At 45.7% G+C, this 24,796-nt stretch overlaps 1 protein-coding gene across 7 annotated transcripts in view; it reads right to left on the reverse strand.

Moving 5' to 3' along the window:
• The window catches only part of LOC129818116 (disabled homolog 2-interacting protein-like), a 405,090-nt gene that overhangs the window by 78,135 nt on the left and 302,159 nt on the right, over window positions 1–24,796 (reverse strand). For 6 of the 7 annotated variants that reach the window (XM_055873702.1, XM_055873700.1, XM_055873703.1 and 3 more), the window contains one exon: window positions 856–1,009. In XM_055873702.1, the coding sequence (XP_055729677.1) occupies window positions 856–1,009 (154 nt within the window). Of the gene's footprint in view, window positions 1–855; window positions 1,010–23,299; window positions 23,495–24,796 lie in introns of all 7 variants that reach the window. The other variant, XM_055873707.1, reaches the window with a different exon arrangement.

Here is a 24,796-nt window from a genome sequence, read left to right on the forward strand (position 1 = left end):
ACTCTCCTCTCCTCTCAGCACAGTGTCTACTGCCAGCAGGGCTCGTTTTAGAGCCAGGGTCCTGCTGTGTGTGTGTATGGTTACTGGTGCTCACCTCAAGGCAGTGCTCCTGTGGTGTGTGTGTATGTGAGAGGGTGCTCTTAATGAAGAGGGCCTTGCCAGGTGTCTTGTGTGGGTGAATGTTGAAGTGAATGTGTCTCTAGTGTTTATCTCTCTCATGTCAGCAGTATCTTGGCCCAGGATAAAGCACATTGGTCATACAAGCATGTATGTACTTGTGTGTCTGTGTATTTTCAGTACCTGACTTGCGGCGGCAGGTATCCTAGAGGTTAACAGCGTTGGGCCAGCAACCGCAAGGTCAATGGGCCGAATCCCTGACCCAACTAGGTGTGGAAAAATATCTGTCGATGTGCCCTTGAGCTGGGTAATTTACCCTAATTGCTCCTGTAATTCGCTCTGGATAATTGTTAACATTTTTTTTTTGTACCTTAATTTAACCAGGCAAGCCAGTCTGAATGTAAATCTGTAAACGTAGTAGTTGGCCCTAGATGCTGTGAGTGCATGTGTTTGCTTGTGTGTGTGTGTGTGTTCGCGCACTTAAAAGGATACTGTGAGATTCTGGGAATTTTATACTTTTCCAGAGTCAGATAAACGTGTGCATACTATTTGTATGTCTCTGTGTGTAGTATGAAGGAAGTTAGAGGTAGTTTTGCGATGCTAACAAGTGTTAGCGCAATGACTAGAAGTCTACAGGTACGGTAACATATGATCGCAGTATCTCTTTAATGTGCGTGTGTGTGTCTGTGTGTGTGTGTGTGTGTGTGCATGCCCTTCTATGTCTGTGCTCCTCCTCACCTGGAAGCAGTAGTCCTGTCCGAGGATGGAGCTGTGAACAGGTTTGATGAGCACCTCGTCCTCCATACTGAGGTCTAGGGCCTCCACAGCACTACTGGGGCTGAGCAACGACTCGTGGCTGCGAGACTCCTTCAGCCTCGGCATCAGATTAGAACTGGAGAGAGCGGGATGGGGAGAGGGTGAGTTAGTTAACACGCAGGGGGATAGGTGTGTGTGTGTGAGTGAGGGAGAAAGAGAGAGCGAGATGTGTAAGAAAAGAGAGAGACATGGGACGCTCCATCAGTCCTCGGCTCAACACTACATGTACTGTTCATTTTCTCAAATCAACACATGCTTACCAAAACTTTCACACACACGTTTGCTATCACATTCAGCTAGCGTGTTTTCAGACCCTGTCACTCAGAGCAATCTGTCTTTCTTTATCTCTGATAGACAAGAACAGTATATTGTACTGTTGTTCCCTAAAACAGACTCCCTATAGCTCTCAAACTACATTCTGTTTGATCCTATTTTCTATCTACTGTAACACAGAGTGAAATGTTCTAAAGAAAAGCATTGTCATTCACAGGAGACACAACTCATTTCTTGTCTTCTGTTGTCAGAAGGAGAATGTCAATTTTCCTGAATTGTTTGGCAGACTGTTTGTTTCTCGGAGAAAAACACTATATATGCAAATTGTTGGATGAGGAACTGTAGGCTCATTGTGATAGGGCCAATTGTTTAATGCTTGCATTGTTTTACGGAGCTCAGTAATGTGTGCTGTTACACTGAGAAAATGGTACACACACACACACACACACACACACACACACACACACACACACACACACACACACACACACACACACACACACACACACACACACACACACACACACACACACACACAGGTACAAAGAGAGAGGAGTTTTGGTGGGTGAAGACATTCTTGAGTTTACTAGCAGTTATAAATATTTGGGTATTTTTTATGCCCTTTCTATACGGCACATCAGCCCTGGCCGACTCAGCAAGTAGAGCTCCTGGGGGAGTTCTAGGAGAAACAAAACCACTGAAAGATATTGATTATGCCACGTATTCCAGACTGTATCAGACAGTTGTGTCCTGTTCTGGACTATTCAGCAGGAGTGTAGGGTGCTAAGAGGTATCTCAACAACAAACATGTGTAACGGTCCTGACCTGTTTTATGTTGTTTTTTGTATGTGTTTAGGTCAGGGCATGTGTTTTGGGTGGGCAGTCTATGTTATCTGTTTCTATGTTGGTTTTGGTTGCCTGGTATGGCTCTTAATTAGAGGCAGGTGTTTTGCGTTCTCCTCTAATTAAGAGTCATATTTAGGTAGGGTGTTCTCACTGTTTGTTTGTGGGTGATTGTCTTCCGTATCTGTGTTATGTCTTGCACCATACGGGACTGTTCGGTTGTTCGTTTCGTTTTGATGTAGTCTGTTTCCTGTCCGTAAGTGTTACGTTTAGTTATGTAAGTTTATGTTCAGGTTTCGTCTACGTCGTTTTCTTGTTTTGTATTTTTGAAAGTGTTTTGTTTTTTCGTGTTGCCATCGTCGTGTTAAATAAAAGATGGCTTATTTCCCTAATGCTGCATTTTGGTCTGATGATCCTTCTCTCCTCTCCTCGTCCGAGGATGAGGAGAGCGACAGCCCTTACAACATGTCAATAACAGAGCAGTACGTTACTTTTTAGACATCGACAAGTTTGCACCTATACTGGCAATACCTGGGGACATGGGCTGGAAACCATGTGAGGTGATATGGAAAAGGTGTGTATGGTGAGACTGGACTAGACAGTTGGATATGCGAATTGCCAGAGTAGCCAGCAATGTTTTTCAATGGGATCTATCTATAGGGGGAGCCTGGGCAACTGCCTTTTCCAACAGTCTGACTGTGATTTGTACAAAAAACAAATTAATTTCGACATGGACACTATTCAAAAACAACTGATAATGAAATATGGAAAAAATGGGTGGAGGAGATTAATCAAAACCCCAAATTGAGAACCTTTTGTTAAGGGTGAATGTGTGTGTGAGAGATATATTATGTATAACCTACCTAAAAGCAAAATATTGATATGTGCACAGGTAAGATCAGGGATATTGCCTCTGTGTATTGAAACAGGTAAGATCAGGGATATTGCCTCAGCGTATTGAAACAGGTAAGATCAGGGATATTGCCTCAGTGTATTGAAACAGGTAAGATCAATGATATTGCCTCAGTGTATTGAAACAGGTAAGATCAGGGATATTGCCTCAGTGTATTGAAACAGGTAAGATCAGGGATATGCCTCAGCGTATTGAAACAGGTAAGATCAGGGATATTGCCTCAGTGTATTGAAACAGGTAAGATCAGGGATATTGCCTCAGCGTATTGAAACAGGTAAGATCAGGGATATTGCCTCAGCGTATTGAAACAGGTAAGATCAGGGATATTGCCTCAGCGTATTGAAACAGGTAAGATCAGGGATATTGCCTCAGTGTATTAAAACAGGTAAGATCAGGGATATTGCCTCAGCGTATTGAAACAGGTAAGATCAGGGATATTAACTCAGTGTATTGAAACAGGTAAGATCAATGATATTGCCTCAGTGTATTGAAACAGGTAAGATCAGGGATATTGCCTCAGTGTATTGAAACAGGTAAGATCAGGGATATTGCCTCAGCGTATTGAAACAGGTAAGATCAGGGATATTGCCTCAGTGTATTGAAACAGGTAAGATCAGGGATATTGCCTCAGCGTATTGAAACAGGTAAGATCAGGGATATTGCCTCAGTGTATTGAAACAGCTAAGATCAGGGATATTGCCTCAGTGTATTGAAACAGGTAAGATCAGGGATATTGCCTCAGCGAATTGAAACAGGTAAGATCAGGGATATTGCCTCAGTGTATTGAAACAGGTAAGATCAGGGATATTGCCTCAGTGTATTGAAACAGGTAAGATCAGGGATATTGCCTCAGTGTATTGAAACAGGTAAGATCAGGGATATTGCCTCAGTGTATTGAAACAGGTAAGATCAGGGATATTGCCTCTGTGTATTGAAACAGGTAAGATCAGGGATATTGCCTCAGTGTATTGAAACAGGTAAGATCAGGGATATTGCCTCAGCGTATTGAAACAGGTAAGATCAGGGATATTGCCTCAGTGTATTGAAACAGGTAAGATCAATGATATTGCCTCAGTGTATTGAAACAGGTAAGATCAGGGATATTGCCTCAGTGTATTGAAACAGGTAAGATCAGGGATATTGCCTCAGCGTATTGAAACAGGTAAGATCAGGGATATTGCCTCAGTGTATTGAAACAGGTAAGATCAGGGATATTGCCTCAGCGTATTGAAACAGGTAAGATCAGGGATATTGCCTCTGTGTATTGAAACAGGTAAGATCAGGGATATTGCCTCTGTGTATTGAAACAGGTAAGATCCGGGATATTGCCTCTGTGTATTGAAACAGGTAAGATCAGGGATATTGCCTCAGCGTATTGAAACAGGTAAGATCAGGGATATTGCCTCAGTGTATTGAAACAGGTAAGATCAGGGATATTGCCTCTGTGTATTGAAACAGGTAAGATCAGGGATATTGCCTCTGTGTATTGAAACAGGTAAGATCAGGGATATTGCCTCAGTGTATTGAAACAGGTAAGATCAGGGATATTGCCTCAGTGTATTGAAACAGGTAAGATCAGGGATATTGCCTCTGTGTATTGAAACAGGTAAGATCAGGGATATTGCCTCTGTGTATTGAAACAGGTAAGATCAGGGATATTGCCTCAGCGTATTGAAACAGGTAAGATCAAGGATATTGCCTCTGCGTATTGAAACAGGTAAGATCAGGGATATTGCCTCAGTGTATTGAAACAGGTAAGATCAGGGATATTGCCTACATCTCTGTTAGTGAGAACTTCTCCATTGCCAAGATAATCCATCCACCTGACAGGTGTGGCATTTCAAGAAGCTGATTAAACAGCATGATCATTAGACAGGTGCACCTTGTGCAGGGGAGAATAAAAGGCCACTCTAAAATGTGCAGTTTTGAGGGAGCATGCAGTTGCCATGCTGACTGCAGGAATGTCCACCAGAGAATGTTGCCAGAGAATTTAATGTTAATTTCTCTACCATAAGCCGCCTCCAACATTGTTTTAGGGAATTTGGCAGTACGTATAACCGGCCTCACAACCGCAGACCATGTGTAACCACGCTAGCCCAGGGCCTCCACATCCGGCTTCTTCACCTGCGGGATCGTCTGAGACCAGTTGATGAACCTGTGGATTTGCACAACCAAAGAATTTCTGCACAACTGTCAGAAACCTTCTCAGGGAAGCTTATCTGCATGCTCGTCGTCCTCACCAGGGACTTGACCTGACTGCAGTTCGGCGTCGTAACCGACATCAATAAGCAAATGCTCACCTTCGATGGCCACTGGCACGCTGGAGAAGTGTGCTCTTCACAGATGAATCCCGGTTGCAACACTACCGGGCAGATGGCAGACAGCATGGTGGGGGCAAGCGGTTTGCTCATGTCAACGTTGTGAACAGAGTGCCCCATGGTGGCGGTGGGGTTATGGTATGGGCAGGCATAAGCAACAGACAACAAACACAACTGTATTTTATTGATGGCAATTTGAATGCACAGAGATACCGTGACGAGATCCTGAGGCCCATTGTCGTGCCATTCATCCGCCGCCATCACCTCATGTTTCAGCATGATAATGCACTGCCCCATGTTGCAAGGATCTGTACACAATTCCATGGCCTGCATACTCACCAGACATGTCACCATTGAGAATGTTTGGGATGCTCTGGATCGACGTGTACAACAGCGTGTTCCAATTCCCGTCAATACCCAGCAACTTCGCACAGCCATTGAAGAGGATTGGGACAGCATTCCACAGGCCACAATCAACAACCAGATCAACTCTATGGGAAGGAGATGTGTCACGCTGCATGAGGCAAATGGTGGTCACACCAGATACTGACTGGTTTTCTGATCTACACCCCTACCTTTTTTTTTTGGTATCTGTGACCAACAGATGCATATCTGTATTCCCAGTCATGTGAAATCCATATCGATCTACCTACCTACCTACCTACCTACCTACCTACCTACCTACCTACCTACCTATGTATCTCTCTATATATTATTATTCATTTACTGCTCTATGGATGTAATTATTGCTTGGATAACCTTATTACTATTATGTATGGATTTATTTTTCACTCTTTATGCGGCGCGCACTGCAGAGAAAAACACAATTATCATAGTGAATTATTGTAATGTTTGTCTGTGTGTCAATTGCTGCCGGTGCGGCAGGTAGCCTAGTGGTTAGAGAGTTGGGCAGGTTAGCGATTTGGGCCAGTAACCGAAAGGTTGCTAGATCGAATCCCAGATCTAGCAAGGCAGTTAACCCACTGTTCCCCGGTTGGTCGTCATTGTAAATAATAATTTGTTCTTAACTGACTTGCCTAGTGTAAATAAAGGTTCAATAAAAAATGTATACAAACAATTAGCACATTCACATGTGAATCCTTAAAGAGAGGTGTGGGGCTGGCGTAAGAGGCTGTGAACAATGCTGAATGGGTGTAGACAAAGGAGAGTTCCCCAGTAGGTACCACAACATTCAAAGGCCATTTCTCAAAAGTGAGTTTTCAAGTTTATCAACTTTCAAAGCAGAATTACTTTCCCATTGTTCCTCAACTGTAGTGTATGATATACCATTTTGTAGCTTTGAGTCTCTACTTTTATCCATGTAAAAAAAACACAATTTCAAATTTTGCTACATATGACTGATTTTAGCAGGTTGGTCACATATTAGCCCACACACAAGGAGGCCCTTTCATGCTAAGTTTAGGACCTCATATTGAAGCTTATAGAGACCTTTCTAATTTAGAACCAATCTTCAAATGATCTACTTTGGTTTAGATACAAGCATCAAGAAACCAACCTTGTTGAAAATCAGTTTTTTTTACCTAACTTGCTTACCAGTTTTTCCATGTGGCTTCTTCCTTCACAGACGCCATGAAATTATGACCTCTTCCTAAATATTTGGTCAAACGATTAATTGTATGTATTGTTTCCTAGAAACAAGGGTGGCTCAACTTACCCCTTTGGCTCCACTAACGCCATTCTCCCCTAGTATTGAGTATTGTCAGGTGGCAGTAGAAAGCACCCTCTCAGACAGAGAAAGTGGGGTGATATCAAACACATTGCCAACAGCAGAAACCTCTTTATTTGTTTACCATTCTTCTGTATCTGAAAGATGGATGAGATATCTTTAAAGTTTAAGTCTCTCTTTATTTTAACTGAATGTACTGAGAGTGAGCACTCAAAGAGCATTGTACTCAGCTAGCTGGTATACAAGTTGAGAGAGAGAGAGTTGGATGAACTAGACTCAGTATAGAGCCTTGTTTTTGCATAAGCTGATTTTGTGTGAGTGAATGAATCCCTTATGGGAATATTTTTTATTTATTTAACTAGGAAAGTAATTTAAGAACAAATTCTTATTTACAATGGCGGCCTAGGAACAGTGGGTTAACTGCCTTGTTCAGGGCAGAACAGTGAGTAGTGTAGTAAAGACTAAGAGATCTTAAAGATGAAGACTGAAAGTGGTTAAAGTAGTAGCCTAGAATAAGGAACAATTCCAGGTAAACAGAAAGTGTCCAGATAAAAATATGTTATAAATATTAGATGACGCTCACAAAGACACACGGGTCTAAATTGATGGATCATGTGAAGGAAATGCCCCAGCCACATATTGCCTAGTGGATGGGTCTCTACAGGAGGTGGAAACGGTACAGCCAAATGGTTACTTGCATAGTAGCAATATCAGAAATAGATAGTGTCAATATAAATAAAATAATATACAGTATGTCCAAAAACAATATCAATAACGATATCAGTGATAGACGAGGTAGTTATATGCATACAATCAGGGCTAAAGTGGCTGAGCAGCAGGATAAAAATGAATAGTAGCAGCAGCGTCTGGCTTGTGTGTTAGGAGAGAGTCATGTGAATAGAGGCACTGCAGATAGTGCAGATGACTGGTCCGTCCGAACAACGCATGAACAAGGGAATCTATATTTAGAGAGCCTGTTTCTGTCCTGCCCTTGACTTTGGTGCAGGGCATGTGATGTCCATAGCCTCTTTGTCGCAAAACTCCCTGATCTTCTCAACAACATAAGTTTGTCTAGCTGTGTCCAGTCCAGGTGGTGCTTGTACAGGCAAACCAGGTTTCAGCGTTGCGCAGCAGCTGAAACCTGGTCTCGACTGACTCCGAACACTCCTCGGCGACAACATATATATTATAGTCAAAATGTTTACCTTTGGGTAAGTTAAGCCAATGGCCATGTGGTAAATTGGATCAATGGTTGAGCCAATGGCAAGTGGAGCAAATTAAAGTGCTTTCTTCCCAGGTATAATGCAAGGCATTATTGCTGGGACATGATGTAACAACAGGGCCTGGCCTATGTTAAAAGTAACAAAAAAGCAGTACAAAGTGTTTAAGTGTTAAGCCTGTATTAAAAGACAAAAAGGATTGTGTTGATTTGTAAAGATAGACATGGTTTTAAAAAGGTAGTGGTAATATTTAATTCAGTACAGACATTTGTAGGCAGCTTAATTTACCCTGACTATGTTTTCAAAACTGTAATGTTTACATTAATTCTGATTATTTCCAGGGATACATAACATCCTGAAATATATGTAGATCGCTTTGTTAGAAAGAATACTATATATTTCCCTTGATGGAGTGCCTAAACGTACCTCAATCTCCCCTTCCCTGCACTACAAAACACTGCTCAGTGTCTTCTATGGGTAGAGTGTCTTCTATGGGTAGAGTGTATTCGATGGGTAGAGTGTATTCGATGGGTAGAGTGTCTTCGATGGGTAGAGTGTCTTCTATGGGTAGAGTGTCTTCTATGGGTAGAGTGTCTTCTATGGGTAGAGTGTCTTCTATGGGTAGAGTGTCTTCTATGGGTAGAGTGTATTCGATGGGTAGAGTGTATTCGATGGGTAGAGTGTCTTCGATGGGTAGAGTATGGAGTGGTCCTGTGGTTACAGTGTTCGCCCTGAGATTGGAAGGTTGGGAGTTTGGTCCCGGGCCGAGTCACATCAGACTGTAAAAATAGGACCCAATGCGTCTCTGCTTGGCACTCAGCATTAAGGAGATTGGGGGTAAGGCCCTGCGATAGACTTGTGTCCTGTCCAGGGGGTGTATTAGTACATCAAGCTGCTTCATGCTACAGAAACAGGAAATAGGCTTCTGCTCCTATGAGCCGTTCTGGCTCGCACAAGCCAAGGCTACTTACTTACACACAATACTGGGACAATTTAAAGGCCTCTCCTTGATAATGTTATCATCACACAGGGCGGACTGGTAAAGCCAGCTATATAATCAAGCACCTGCATCAGACAATGAAAAGGCTTCATCACAGGTGCAGTATAATAGTGACAGTATTCAACTTAATATGCTGCACAATATTTGAGTGCCCTACCAAGGTAATTATCGTTTTGCACTAACCGGCTAATTAGCTCAAAGCATCCAAATTGCTGCTCTCCCCCACTTTACAACACAATCAAGCGCTATATCACCCATACACTAATTCAAATGTAAGCACTATGCCTCAGAGAGAGGGAGGGAAAGAGAGAGAGAGAGGGGGAGAGACAGATGCACCTGCATTGCAATTATCATTAACCTTGCCCACGGCCCAATCAGTGAAGAGACGGCAGCACTGAATGTGAACAGCCAAGCTAAACGTGTGTAAATGTGGATGATGACGCAACTAGCGCTAACATCAGTCATTAGAATTTAGCCTCTGACTCTCAAGCAGCCTCTGTTGACTGATGCAGCTAGATGAAGCTAGTGCTAACATTAGCTATTAGTGTTTAGCCTCTGACTCTGGTCTACTGGCAGCACAGTGACAATCTGGGTCAATAGCCTCTGTAATGAGTGGAACTATTTGTATAATAATGCTCTCTATGGAAGGCTTACATGCTAATCCTGTGTGTGTGTGTGTGTGTGTGTGTGTGTGTGTGTGTGTGTGTGTGTGTGTGTGTGTGTGTGTGTGTGTGTGTGTGTGTGTGTGTGTGTGTGTGTGTGTGTGTGTGTGTGTGAGAGAGCCCTGGTTCTGAATAAGAGCATTCCAGGAAAATGAGGCACAGAAAGCAGCCATAGCTGCAGATTATAACCCCAGGAAGCTCTTTGTAATGGCTGCCAGCTTTGTCCTTATATCCACTGTCCAGCCTGGGCCGGACAATGGCCTGGATCTCTCCCTTCCTCCCTCTCTCTCTCTCTGTCTGTGTCACACACATGCAAAATCATACAAGTGCTTGCACACATAGAGTATGAGATATAGAGGACCTGGCACACACAAACACGCACGCACACATACACCACTCGTTCTGTCATTTCACACTCACACTCGAGAGTTCCCCTCCCATCTCCTCCCTCTCTTTTACTCTCCCCATCTTTTCCTGACGTTTATTCGGAACGGAACACAGCTCAGAGCTCACTCCAGAGCGAGCTCTGTCTGTCAGACTCCAGATCTGGGAGCTTCTGGCCAATCACAGGGCACAGCTGCAGGGGGAGGAGGGGGGGAGTTTGAACCAGGCTCTGCTCTCTGATTGGCTGCAGAGGTACCGGGCAGAAAAGTGAGAGAGAAACTGACGTGAGAGAGAGGGAGTGAAGTATGGAGGATTAAGCAGAGCAGCGGATATGTGTGTGTTGGGGCTTGCTGTGAGGGGATAGGGGTGTGCTATCGTCTTATCGAGCTACAGGGTCTGAAACATGCTCCACAGACCAAGGACCCTGGCCAGCCGGATGCATCTGGAGCATCAATATTCCTGACTGTATTCAGACTGACAGCAAGACTGAGGGAAGCAACTTCAGCTCCGCAGGCAGAGCTTGACAATTCAGACCGGAACAAGCTCTAACACTCCCATCCATCACTCCAGTTCCTGGACCTGTCAACCAACCGGCCTCTGCTAGGGCCAAACAGAGCAGGCGTTTTATTACTCAAAGAGGAATAAGAGGAGGAATCCTCATGTGGCACCAGATGGGCCTCAGATAAAGTACCGTTCTGCTCTCTCTCTGTCAGTCAGACAGCTGGGTAGAGAAGATAGTTTCTCTCTCTGTCAGACAGACAGCTGGGTAGAGAAGAGAGTTTCTCTCTCTGTCAGTCAGACAGCTGGGTAGAGAAGAGAGTTTCTCTCTCTGTCAGTCAGACAGCTGGGTAGAGAAGAGAGTTTCTCTTTCTGTCAGACAGACAGCTGAGTAGAGAAGAGAGTTTCTCTCTCTGTCAGTCAGACAGCTGGGTAGAGAAGAGAGTTTCTCTCTGTCAGACAGACAGCTGGGTAGAGAAGAGCGTTTCTCTCTCTGTCAGACAGACAGCTGGGTAGAGAAGAGAGTTTCTCTCTCTGTCAGACAGACAGCTGGGTAGAGAAGAGAGTTTCTCTCAAACTTTATCTTTACATCAGTGGAGGCTGGTGGGATGAGCTATAGGAGGACAGGCTCAGTGTAATGGTTGGAATAGAATAAATGGAATGAAGTCAAACGTGTGGTTTCCATATGTTTGATGTGTTTTATTCCGTTCCATTGATTCCATTCCGGACATTATAATAAGCCTGTCTTCCTATAGCTCATCTCACTAGCTACCACTTACATTCCCTTTCAATCACATGTTTTGTAGATGGTGTTGTTGTAGCTCCTCTGAATGTGGAAACAGAGAGGGAGAACATAGTGACTGGTGGACCATGCTGTGCTGAGGAAGAACTCAAACATCATTTTTCTGAGCAAACCCCAGAGGTTTGGAGGATGTCCACCTGAAACATAGCAGTGTGAGTCAGACAGGACACGTCTTTCTAAACACCCCACTACAGATACACTTCCTGCTCTTCAAACAAATACACGGGAAACAGCCATTGACCTCATTGAGTGAGGCAACATACACAGACTGTCAAGATGATGGAGAGAGAGAGTGCGAGAGAGATGGAAAGAGAGATGGAGAGAGAGACATAGAGAGAGAGAGAGTGCGCGAGATAGAGAGAGAGACATAGATAGAGAGACATAGAGAGAGAGAGAGAGAGATAGAGAGACATAGATAGAGAGACATAGAGAGAGAGACATAGAGAGAGAGACATAGATAGAGAGAGAGTGAGACATAGATAGAGAGACATAGATAGAGAGACATAGAGAGAAAGAGAAAAATATGCTAGAGGTCTTGTACAACCCTGAGAGGCTGTAATGTTATGTCATGTAAGGTCTACCAGTCTCCTTCTCCTGTCTGTCTCTACCCCAGGGAGAACCCCTCTACTCCAGGGTGGAGTCCCAGTCTCCTTCTCCTGTCTGTCTCTCCCCCAGGGAGAACCCCTCTACTCCAGGGTGGAGTCCCAGTCTCCTTCTCCTGTCTGTCTCTCCCCCAGGGCAATCCCCTCTACTCCAGGGTGGAGTCACAGTCTCCTTCTCCTGTCTGTCTCTCCCCCAGGGAGAACCCCTCTACTCCAGGGTGGAGTCCCAGTCTCCTTCTCCTGTCTGTCTCTCCCCCAGGGAGAACCCCTCTACTCCAGGGTGGAGTCCCAGTCTCCAGACACTCTCAATGTACTCCCAAAACACTTCATTAAAGTGGAATTAACATGGCAACCAACACACATCCATCTTTCTGTCACTTCCTCCCTCTATGTCCACATCCATCACCCCATCTACCAGTGTCAGTGGGAAAATGAGAGTGACAGTGAATATCTGAATAGCAATGTGACATGTCTGTATTGCGTAGCAGTATATGTGTATTTTATATGATAGGCACCTCTACCTAACTGTATTAGTGCTATGAAATAAGCTGTTAAGATGCATGTTAAATAAAATGCATTCTGTGAAGTGATGCTTATAGCTCCTGAGTAGATCCCCTGTGAAGTGTATGTATCTGTGTGTGTGTGTGTGTATGTGTGTGTGTGTCTGTGTGTCTTGTCATACCTCAGCTCATTCACAGATAACAACTAGCTTTACAATCATCCGCTCCTCTCCTCCTCTACATCCCCCAACACCATCCATTCTCAGCTAACGTCTTCACTTGCGTTCTCTCTCTCTCTCTCTCTCTCTCTCTCTCTCTCTCTCTCTCTCTCTCTCTCTCTCTCTCTCTCTCTCTCTCTCTCTCTCTCTCTCTCTCTCTCTCTCTCTCTCTCTCTCTCTCTCTCTCTCTCTCCATGTTTACCTGTGGATGGGGGCTATACTTGATGCAAAGGGAATTATCTTTTTCATTAAAACTGGTCTTTACCTCCCATCACTCTTTCTCTCCTCACTCACTCACCCTCTCCTTCCCATCCCTTGTTCAATGGGCAGGGTGGGGGGTCTCCTCTCCTCCTCCCTCTGTCTCCAGTCCTCTGGGTTCTATTCTTTCCATGTAAATATTTCAGAGGCAGAGCAGGAATAGAACAGATAGGCCTTATTTCTCCCAGACAGAATATTCCCTCTGACATACAGAGAGAGGAGATATATAAAACTTGAGCTGGGCGATATGGACAAAGCTCTGCTTAGCATCTCCGTCTTATCGACCAGCCTGAATGTCTGCCTTTTCTCTTCTCAGAATCCACCGATGATTCACTTAGCAGGGAGTCTTTCCACCGGCCTGGCCAGGCCCTGCTCATCGTCTGGGATACAGTCACTCTATCCAGCCCGAGCGCGGCTGGGCCGATGGAAACCTGGTTAGAATGGGGCCCAGGGACAGGAGAGAGAGGAGTAATGGACTCTAAGAGCTTCTGAACCCCGGCCCGCCCAGAGGCTGTCTGCATCCTGTGTCTATGTTATAGTAAACTCCGTCAGATAGCCTATCAGACTGAGGATCTGGTAGGAACCCAAATGACTCAACATAGAGGTGTCAGGGCAATTAAGGGTGTAACACCACGCTGACTGACTTAGCACTCCACCAGGGACTGCAGATACACTGATAACCAACCAACTGTAAATATGATGTGTGGGTAAAGTAGTGCAGAGCTAAATAACACAGACAACTAACAGTTCACCCTAAAGCTCCTAAAACAGCTACATTATTAAGATAACAACCTTATTTAACCACTGGTCACATTCATTGGCTGTCCCTAGTCATGTGATTAGCTTCCCAGATGACTGTACACCTGCAGCAGCAATAGCCTATAGCAGCAAAAAGGGACAAGAGCCGTAATGCAGCCAGCCAGCCGGTGTGATAAACAGAGGACAGTTAATGGAGGATAGTGTTAACACTAAGGCCTACAGCAACAGCAGCAGGGCTGGACCCCACCTAGCTCTCTGTTGTCATGGCACTCTACTGTCAGCCCAGCAATGTTTCCTACCATCCATAAACGCTTCTGCACAAACTTATACTCACTCTACACGGGTGGCTGTCCTGACCTTATCACATGTGTCTGACATCGCATACGCACTCGTCCTCGTCCTCTCACATTGAATTGGACTTCCGGCGCCGACCGAGATGGCCGCCTCGCTTCGCGTTCCTTGGAAAATATGCAGTATTTTGTTTTTTTATGTGTTATTTCTTACATTGGTACCCCAGGTGATCTTAGGTTTCATTACATACAGTCGGGAGGAGCTACTGAATATACGATTAACGTCAACTAACCATCGTTCCTACCAGGAATATGACTTTCCCGAAACGGATCCAGTGTTTTGCCTTCCACCCAATACAATGGATCTGATCCCAGCCGGCGACCCTACGCGACGCCGTAAAAGGGGCAAACGTAGCGGTCTCCTGGTCAGGCTTCGGAGACGGGCACATCGCGCTCCACTCCCTAGCATACTACTCGCCAATGTCCAGTCTCTTGACAATAAGGTTGATGAAATCCGAGCACGGGTAACATTCCAGAGAGACATCAGGGATTGCAACGTGCTCTGCTTCACGGAAACATGGCTAACTCAAGAGACGCTAACGGAGTCGGTGCAGCCAGCTGGTTTCTTCACGCATCGTGCCGACAGAAACAAACATCTTTCTGGTAAGAAGAGGGGCGGGGGGGTACGCCTCATGATTAACGAGACGTGGAGTGATCATCATAACAACACACAGGAACTCAAGACATTCTGTTCACCTGATCTAGAACTCCTCACAATCAAATGTCGACCGCATTATCTACCAAGGGAATTCTCTTCGATCATAATCACAGCCGTATATATTCCCCCCCAAGCAGACACATCGATGGCCCTGAACAAACTCTATTTGACTCTTTGTAAACTTGAAACCACACACCCTGAGGCTGCATTCATCGTAGCTGGGGATTTTAACAAGGCTAATCTAAAAACAAAACTCCCTAAATTCTATCAGCATATCGATTGTGCTACCAGGGCTGGTAAAACCCTGGATCATTGTTATACTAACTTCCGCGACGCATATAAGGCCCTCCCCCGCCCTCCTTTCGGAAAAGCTGACCACGACTCCATTTTGTTGATTCCAGCCTACAAACAGAAACTAAAACAACAAGCTCCCGCGCTCAGGTCTGTTCAACGCTGGTCCGACCAATCTGATTCCACGCTTCAAGACTGCTTCGATCACGCGGATTGGAATATGTTCCGCATTGCGTCCAACAACAACATTGAAGAATATGCTGATTCGGTGAGCGAGTTCATTAGGAAGTGCATTGACGATGTCGTACCCACAGCAACGATTAAAACATTCCCAAACCAGAAACAGTGGATTGACGGCAGCATTCGCGTGAAACTGAAAGCGCGAACCACTGCTTTTAACCAGGGCAAGGTGACCGGAAACATGACCGAATACACACAGTGTAGCTATTCTCTCCGCAAGGCTATCAAACAGGCTAAGTCCCAGTACAGAGACAAAATAGAGTCGCAATTCAACAGCTCAGACACAAGAGGTATGTGGCAGGGTCTACAGTCTATCACGGATTACAAAAAGAAAACCAGCCCCGTCGCGGACCATGATGTCAGGCTAAATAACTTTTTTGCCCGCTTTGAGGACAATACAGTGCCACTGACACGGCCCGCTACCAAAACCTGCGGGCTCTCCTTCACTGCAGCCGAGGTGAGTAAAACATTTAAACGTGTTAACCCTCGCAAGGCTGCAGGCCCAGACGGCATTCCCAGCCGCGTCCTCAGAGCATGCGCAGACCAGCTGGCTGGTGTGTTTACGGACATATTCAATCAATCCTTATCCCAGTCTGCTGTTCCCACATGCTTCAAGAGGGCCACCATTGTTCCTGTTCCCAAGAAAGCTAAGGTAACTGAGCTAAACGACTACCGCCCCGTAGCACTCACTTCCGTCATCATGAAGTGCTATGAGAGACTAGTCAAGGACCATATCACCTCCGACCCTACCGGACACCCTAGACCCACTCCAATTTGCTTACCGACCCAATAGGTCCACAGACGACGCAATCGCAACCACACTGCACACTGCCCTAACCCATCTGGACAAGAGGAATACCTATGTGAGAATGCTGTTCATCGACTACAGCTCAGCATTTAACACCATAGTACCCTCCAAACTCGTCATCAAGCTCGAGACCCTGGGTCTCGACCCCGCCCTGTGCAACTGGGTCCTGGACTTCCTGACGGGCCGCCCCCAGGTGGTGAGGGTAGGTAACAACATCTCCACCCCGCTGATCCTCAACACTGGGGCCCCACAAGGGTGCGTTCTGAGCCCTCTCCTGTACTCCCTGTTCACCCACGACTGCGTGGCCATGCACGCCTCCAACTCAATCATCAAGTTTGCGGATGACACTACAGTGGTAGGCTTGATTACCAACAACGACGAGACGGCCTACAGGGAGGAGGTGAGGGCCCTCGGAGTGTGGTGTCAGGAAAATAACCTCACACTCAACGTCAACAAAACAAAGGAGATGATTGTGGACTTCAGGAAACAGCAGAGGGAGCACCCCCCTATCCACATCGACGGGTCAGTAGTGGAGAAGGTGGAAAGTTTTAAGTTCCTCGGTGTACACATCACGGACAAACTGAATTGGTCCACCCACACAGACAGCGTTGTGAAGAAGGCGCAGCAGCGCCTCTTCAACCTCAGGAGGCTGAAGAAATTCGGCTTGTCACCAAAAGCACTCACAAACTTCTACAGATGCACAATCGAGAGCATCCTGTCGGGCTGTATCACCGCCTGGTACGGCAACTGCTCCGCCCACAACCGTAAGGCTCTCCAGAGGGTAGTGAGGTCTGCAGAACGCATCACCGGGGGCAAACTACCTGCCCTCCAGGACACCTACACCACCCGATGTCACAGGAAGGCCATAAAGATCATCAAGGACAACAACCACCCAAGCCACTGCCTGTTCACCCCGCTATCATCCAGAAGGCGAGGTCAGTACAGGTGCATCAAAGCAGGGACCGAGAGACTGAAAAACAGCTTCTATCTCAAGGCCATCAGACTGTTAAACAGCCACCACTAACATTTAGCGGCCTCTGCCAACATACTGACTCAACTCCAGCCACTTTAAAAATGGGAATTGATGGAAATTATGTAAAAATGTACCACTAGCCACTTTAAACAATGCCACTTAATATAATGTTTACATACCCTACATTACCCATCTCATATGTATATGTATATACTGTACTCTATATCATCTACTGCATCTTGCCATCTTTATGTAATACATGTACCACTAGCCACTTTAAACTATGCCACTTTATGTTTACATACCCTACAGTACTCATCTCATATGTATATACCGTACTCTATACCATCTACTGCATCTTGCCTATGCCGTTCTGTACCATCACTCATTCATATATCTTTATGTACATATTCTTTATCCCTTTACACTTGCGTGTATAAGGTAGTAGTTGTGGAATTGTTAGGTTAGATTACTTGTTGTTATTACTGCATTGTCGGAACTAGAAGCACAAGCATTTCGCTACACTCGCATTAACATCTGCTAACCATGTGTATGTGACTAATAACATTTGATTTGATTTGATTAATACCAACATGTTTGAAGCAGACCACCATAGTCCCTGTGCCCAAGAACACAAAGGCAATGGCTTACATCAACACCATTATCTCAGAAACCCTAGACCCACTCCGATTTGCATAACGCCCAAACAGATCCACAGATGATGCAATCTCTATTGCACTCCACACTGCCCTTTCCCACCTGGACAAAAGGAACACCTATGTGAGAATGCTGTTCATTGATTACAGCTCAGCGTTCAACACCATAGTACCCTCAAAGCTCATGACTAAGCTAAGGACCCTGGGACTAAACACCTCCCTCTGCAACTGGATTCTAGACTTCCTGACGGACCGCTCCTAGGTGGTAAGGGTAGGTAGCAGCACATCTGCCACGCTGATCCTCAACACAGGAGCTCCACAGGGGTGCGTGCTCAGTCCCCTCCTGTACTCCCTCTTCACCCACGACTGCGTGGCCAACCACAACTCCAACACCATCATTAAGTTTGCAGAGGACACAACAGTGGTAGGCCTGATCACCAACATCGACGAGACAGCCCATAGGGAGGAGGTCAGAGACCTGGACGGGTGGTGCCAGAATAATAACCTATCCCTCAACGTAACCAAGACTAAGGAGATGATTGTGGACTACAGGAAAAGGAGGACCGAGCACTCCCCCATTCTCATCGGCGGGGCTGTAGTGGAGCAGGTTGAGAGCTTCAAGTTCCTCTGTGTCCACATCACCAACAAACTAGACTGATCCAAACACACCAAGACAGTCGTGAAGAGGGCCCGACAAAGCCTATTACCCCTCAGGAAACTAAAAAGATTTGTCATGGGTCCTCAGATCCTCAAAAGGTTCTACAGCTGCAACATCGAGAGCATCCTGACTGGTTGTATCACTGCCTGGTATGGCAATTGCTCGGCCTCTGACCGCAAGGCACTACAGAGGGTAGTGCGTACGGCCCACTACATCACTGGGGCTAAGCTGCCTGCCATCCAGGACCTCTACACCAGGCGGTGTCAGAAGAAGGCCCTAAAAATTGTCAAAGACCCCAGCCACCCCAGTCATAGACTCTCTACTACCGCATGGCAAGCAGTACCAGAGTGCCAAGTCTAGGACAAAAAGGCTTCTCAACAGTTTTTACCCCCAAGTCATAAGACTCCTGAACAGGTAATCAAATGGCTACCCGGACTATTTGCATTGTGTGCCCCCCCCAACTTCTCTTTACACTGCTGCTACTCTCTGTTTATCATATATGCATAGTCACTTTAACTATACATTCATGTACATACTACCTAATTGGCCCGACCAACCAGTGCTCCCGCTAACCGGGCAATCTGCAGATTAGTAAGCTGACTGGCTAAGAGGCTGACAACACTGAGTTTATTGGGTATGAGATGCATAGAATAGAGACATGATTGGGCTAGCTGACTAAGTAAGAGATCCAGTGAACTAATTGGACAAGATCTTTTCACACTAGATAGATGATTGGGTAAAATATTTTCAGACTAGCGAGATGATTGGGTAATGTGTTGGAGCTGTAGTGATCTCCTCTGTAGCCTGTGCTGCGTTTTAACGCTCCAGTCAGCTAGCCAGCCGTAGGAACAATTGGGCATGGACCATGGCACAAACACTAACATACACATCAAAGGAAAATGGTCTGACACGTACGCACGTACACACAAACAGACACACACAGTTGTTCAACACAACATTACAAAACACACACAACCACACATAGACATTATATCTCTCTTCTTCTCTCCTCTCCTCGTCTCTTCTCTTCTCTTCTCTCCTCTTCTTTCCACATCTCCCACATCGCTTCTCTTCTCTCCTCTTCTCTCCTCTTCTTCTCTCCTCTTCTTTCCACATCTCTCCTCTTCTTTCCACATCTCCCACATCGCTCCTCTTCTCTCCTCTCCTCTCTTCTTCTCTCCTCTTCTCTCTTCCCTTCTTCTCTCCTCTTCTTTCCACATCTCTCCTCTTCTTTCCACATCTCCCACCTCGCTCCTCTTCTCTCCTCTTCTCTCCTCTCTTCTTCTCTCCTCTTCTTTCCACATCTCCCACATCGCTCCTCTTCTCTCCTATTCTCTTCTCTCCACATCTCTCCTCTTCTATCTGTTCAGATGGAATAATGAGTCCCTCCGGTCTCCTCACAACAGATGTAGACACGTAGCCGCTTGGTGCGTATGTTTTTTGTTGAATTATCTCAAAGTCAATGTATTTGCTTCTTCTTTCTATATGGATGCAACAATGCTCATGTGTGTGTCCTCCTGTCAATCGCAACATCTGTGGTGGAACGAGCTTGGACAAGACGGAGCGAGAGGAAAACAGAACGGAGAGATCCTGACAGGAATCACTGGAACGGAACGGAAGTTGTGTGTGAGCGGAACCCGTCTATTAATCAGACAGACAGAACAGAACCAAGTCACTGTCACATACTGAGATACCTCAGGGAACCCCAGAGACTGAGAGAAACTCAGCATATACACTCAGATGATGTACTGGAGGTAATAACAATGTAAAAATATGGTCACTAGAGGAGACACAGGAAAAGTTGGAGCTAATAAGTTAATGCAGCTTCAGCTATCCTAGAATTCGACTTACAGTGGAATCTCTCTCCACAGAACCCTCAGCCAGATATAATAATTCTAATATAATAATTACCCATTGGCCATCTGACACAGTATATGGCCTTGATTGGTTTTGAGAGAGGGAGAGAAAGAATGGAGAGAGTAGAAGCGGTTTGGTGCTGTTGCATTAGTGTCCTCTAGCCTTGTACAGACAGAGGAAGAGGAGTGGACCACTCCTCACTCTATCACTCTCTCAAAGAGCGATGCAATCAAGAAAAAACAGGGGGATGACACGAGGCAGATGGACGACGAAACAGATGTCTCCAGGCAGCCCAGCACCGCACAACAGGGGATGAAACACTGAGCCTTTCAGTGCCTCTACCAATTTATTGAGGAATAATCACAGCAAACACACCAATTCACTTTGAGCCTGCTGCCTGCCTCGCTGAGAGGAGATGTAAAGACACATACGGTATGAAAGAAACAGCTGAACACAGAAACATGCATTTCTAGCTAGAGGGGAATAAAGGGGGGGTTGAGGGCTGTGACACAGGCAAACATGCACACGCACACACACAACCCCCCCACCCCCACGGAACACAAAGGGAGCAGAGACAGCAGAAAGCTGTGTTGGCTATAAATGACATCATCTACAGGAACAGATCTCTGTGGCTCTCTATCTGCTGCCAGGACCCTTTAGGAGCCCGTTGGGATGCCTGACTCACAGCACAGAAGAAGCGCATTATGGGTAGAGCTAGCTGGAAGCCGAGGTCCTGTGGTTAAACAACAGCTGTTGTGGATCCAACACAGCCGGGTCTAGGGTGCAGAGGTCAGCAGGTGAAATCAGGCCAACACACACAGATTACTATGAAAGAGCACGCTACATGCTGGGTGGGATATTTTCTGCGTATTCTGTGTAACATCTGTTATAGGACGCAGAGAGAGGAGAGAGACTATTCAGGTGCATCTGTCATGGTGTCATGGCCCTTGTTGTTTAACGTAGCAGAGCAGCTGGCCACTTCAACAGGCCAGAGGATGAGCTGACCAGACCTAACTAGACCTAACCTGACTAGACCTGGCCTGACTAGACCTGACCTGACCAGACTAGACCAGACCTGACTAGACCTGACCAGACCTGACTAGACCGGACCTGACCAGACTAGACCAGACATGACTAGGCCAGACCTGACCAGACCAGACCTGACCTGACCAGACCTGACCAGACCTGACCAGACCTGACCAGACCTGACTAGACCAGGCCTGACTAGACCAGACCTGACTAGGCCAGACCTGACCAGACCTGACTAGATCTGACCAGACCTGACTAGACCTGACTAGATAAGACTTGACTAGACCTGACTAGACCTGACTAGACCTGACCAGACCTGACTAGACCTGACCAGACCTGACTAGACCTGACCAGACCTGACTAGACCTGACTAGACCTGACCAGACTAGACCAGACCTGACTAGACCAGACCTGCCTAGGCCAGACCTGACCAGACCTGACTAGACATGACCAGACCTGACTAGACCTGACTAGACCAGACCTGACTAGACCAGACCTGACCTGACAAGACCTGACCAGACCTGACTAGACCAGACCTGACTAGACCAGACCTGACTAGACCTGACCAGACCTTACTAGACCAGACCTGACTAGACCTGAATAGACCAGACCTGACTAGACCAGACTAGACCAGACCTGACTAGACCTGACCTAACCTGTCTAGACCTGACCAGACCTAACCAGATCTGAATAGACCAGACCAGACCTGACTAGACCTGACTTGACCAGAACTGACATGACCTGACTAGACCTGACCAGACCTAACTAGACCTGACTAGACCAGACCTGACTAGACCAGACCTGACTAGACCAGACCTGACTAGACCAGACCTGACTAGACCTGATCTGACTAGACCAGACCTGACCAGACCTGATCTGACTAGACCAGATCTGACCAGAATGTTATTATTATTGACCACTATAGGAAATAGACAGACAGATGATGGATGTGTGTGTGTGTGTGTGTGTGTGTGTGTGTGTGTGTGTGTGTGTGTGTGTGTGTGTGTGTGTGTGTGTGTGTGTGTGTGTGTGTGTGTGTGTGTGTGTGTGTGTGTGTGTGTGTGTGTGTGTGTGTGTGTGTGTGTGTGTGTGTGTGTGTGTGTGTGTGTGTGTGTGTGTCCCAGTAATCACAGCAGGGGATAAAGTGGTCTAAAGAGAGAGTCACTGATCTTCAACGGTTTCAGGGTAAAAGGGATGCATTAATGAGGACAAAGGTCAGGATATAAATAACCCTTAATGAGCCAATCAGGTCAGAGGTTGATGAAGACAACGTTCAAGGAACAGTTATTTTTCTCACAGAATGAAATAGAACACTTCATGGGAAGCACATCCAATGCCTTGAGAGCCATGTATAAGGTGGATATAATATCAGTATACAATCTGGAGAGAACAAGGAACATCAGCATGAATACCAGGCTTGATGAGCAGATACTCCAGGTAGATCTGATACTGGCGACTTAACAGGAGACCTTCATGCATAGACAAAGACCAGAGCTCTTTGTTGATCCGTCACAGCATCAGCTCATAGCTACACCCCCTCTGATCTCAATGTGACCTCAAACACACAGCATGGTGCCTGCAAACAGAGGACAGGAACAAGAGAGCGCAAGAGGAGGGCAGAAAAACGTTACCATAATATGACACTGATTCAGAGAGACTTCTTTCTCGTGCTGCCCTCTTCCCCGCTATCCTGTCTGAGTCTGAGGAGCCAGAGAGATGACTGGTCCCAGCCAGCAGAGATCTTCCCGGCTATCCTGTCTGAGTCTGTCTACAGGAGCCAGAGAGATGACTGGTCCCAGCCAGCAGAGATCTTCCCCAGCTATCCAGCCTGAGTCTGTCTACAGGAGCCAGAGAGATGACTGGTCACAGCCAGCAGAGATACTACCATAGCAAGATACTGTATACTCACAGACCTCCCCATTCCTTCCCTTCCAATGTAGAGAAAACATGGCATGGCCTGGTCAACTAAACCTGGGAACGCCCCAACCAGGAAATAAGCATGGAGTAAACACTCTTGATTGGTTTCCAATCTCTCCGGTCACAGGATGAGAGGGAGCCTCATGTTGGAGCAGGAAGTGTGCCCTCTGACCCACAGATCATTGAACTGAGGGTGGGAGGCAACAGGGAGAAGGAAGTAAGATAGGTGGGAGAAGAGAGAGATGAGGGAGAAGAGAGAGAAAGAGGAGGGAGAAGAGAGAGAAAGAGGGAGGACAGAGAGAAAGAGGAGGGAGAAGAGACGAGTGAAAAACCCCTCAGAAAGAAACTAGTTTATGTGACCTCTTCAAAGCCAAGGTTTATTTCAACCTCACTATATCCTCTCTGTTTATATCAGTTTGTCTTTTTAACTCGTTTTTTTATATCTAGTTTTGCCTTTTTAACTACAGACGTTTATTCTCAAAAGTAGTCATAACTATAGATATTGTTACACATGTAGTCACACTGTTGTTACACTATTGCATTTAATCAAGACTAGGGTTTACTTTCTAAAGTGAAGTGGGCTTTCAGAGGAGTCCTTCAATGCCTTTTAAATGGTGCTACACAGTAGAGATTCATGTATAGTGCTACAGTAGAGCTGTCTCAATAATACTCTGAGCAAAAATATAAACGCAACATGTAAAGTGTTGGTCTCATGTTTTATGAGCTGAAATAAAAAATCCCAGAAATGTTCCATATGCACAAAAAGCTTATTTCTCTCAAATGTGATGCACAAATTTGTTATCATCTCTGTTAGTGAGCATTCTCGTTTGCCAAGACAATCCATCCACCTGACAGATGTGGCATATCAAGAAGCTGATTAAACAGCATGATGATTACACAGGTGCACCTTGTGCTGGGGACAATAAAATGCCACTCTAAAATGTGCAGTTTTGTCACACAACACAATGCCACATATGTGCTGAGGAGTAATGTCTGTAATAAAGCCTTTTTGTGGGGAAAAACTGATTCTGATTGGCTAGGGCTTGGCTCCCCAGTGGGAGGGCCTGGCGGCCAAGTGGGTGGACCCCTATGCCCTCCCAGGCCCACCCATGGCTGCACCCCTGCCCAGTCATTTGAAATCCATAGATTAGAGCCTAATGAATTATTTAAATTGACTGATTTCCTTATATGAACTGTAACTATGTAAAATCTTTGAAATTGTTGCATGTTGCGTTTATATTTTTGTTCCGTATAAATAGGAGAATGAGGACACATAGGATGGTGATGGTACACTGTAAAAATGACTCATTGGATCAACCTAAAATAATGTTAGGTTTTCTCAGTTGAAAAATGTAATATTTGTTGCAACCTAATTAGGTTACAAGAAATTAATGATATATTTCCTGTTAATTAATTTCCTGCCACAGCTACATTGCAACCACCACTATGCAATGTGAATGTGCTTGAGAGGTGGAAAGCAAATTAGAAG

The sequence above is a fragment of the Salvelinus fontinalis genome, chromosome 21 (genome assembly GCF_029448725.1).
Source record: "Salvelinus fontinalis isolate EN_2023a chromosome 21, ASM2944872v1, whole genome shotgun sequence".
NCBI classification, from domain to species: domain Eukaryota; kingdom Metazoa; phylum Chordata; class Actinopteri; order Salmoniformes; family Salmonidae; genus Salvelinus; species Salvelinus fontinalis.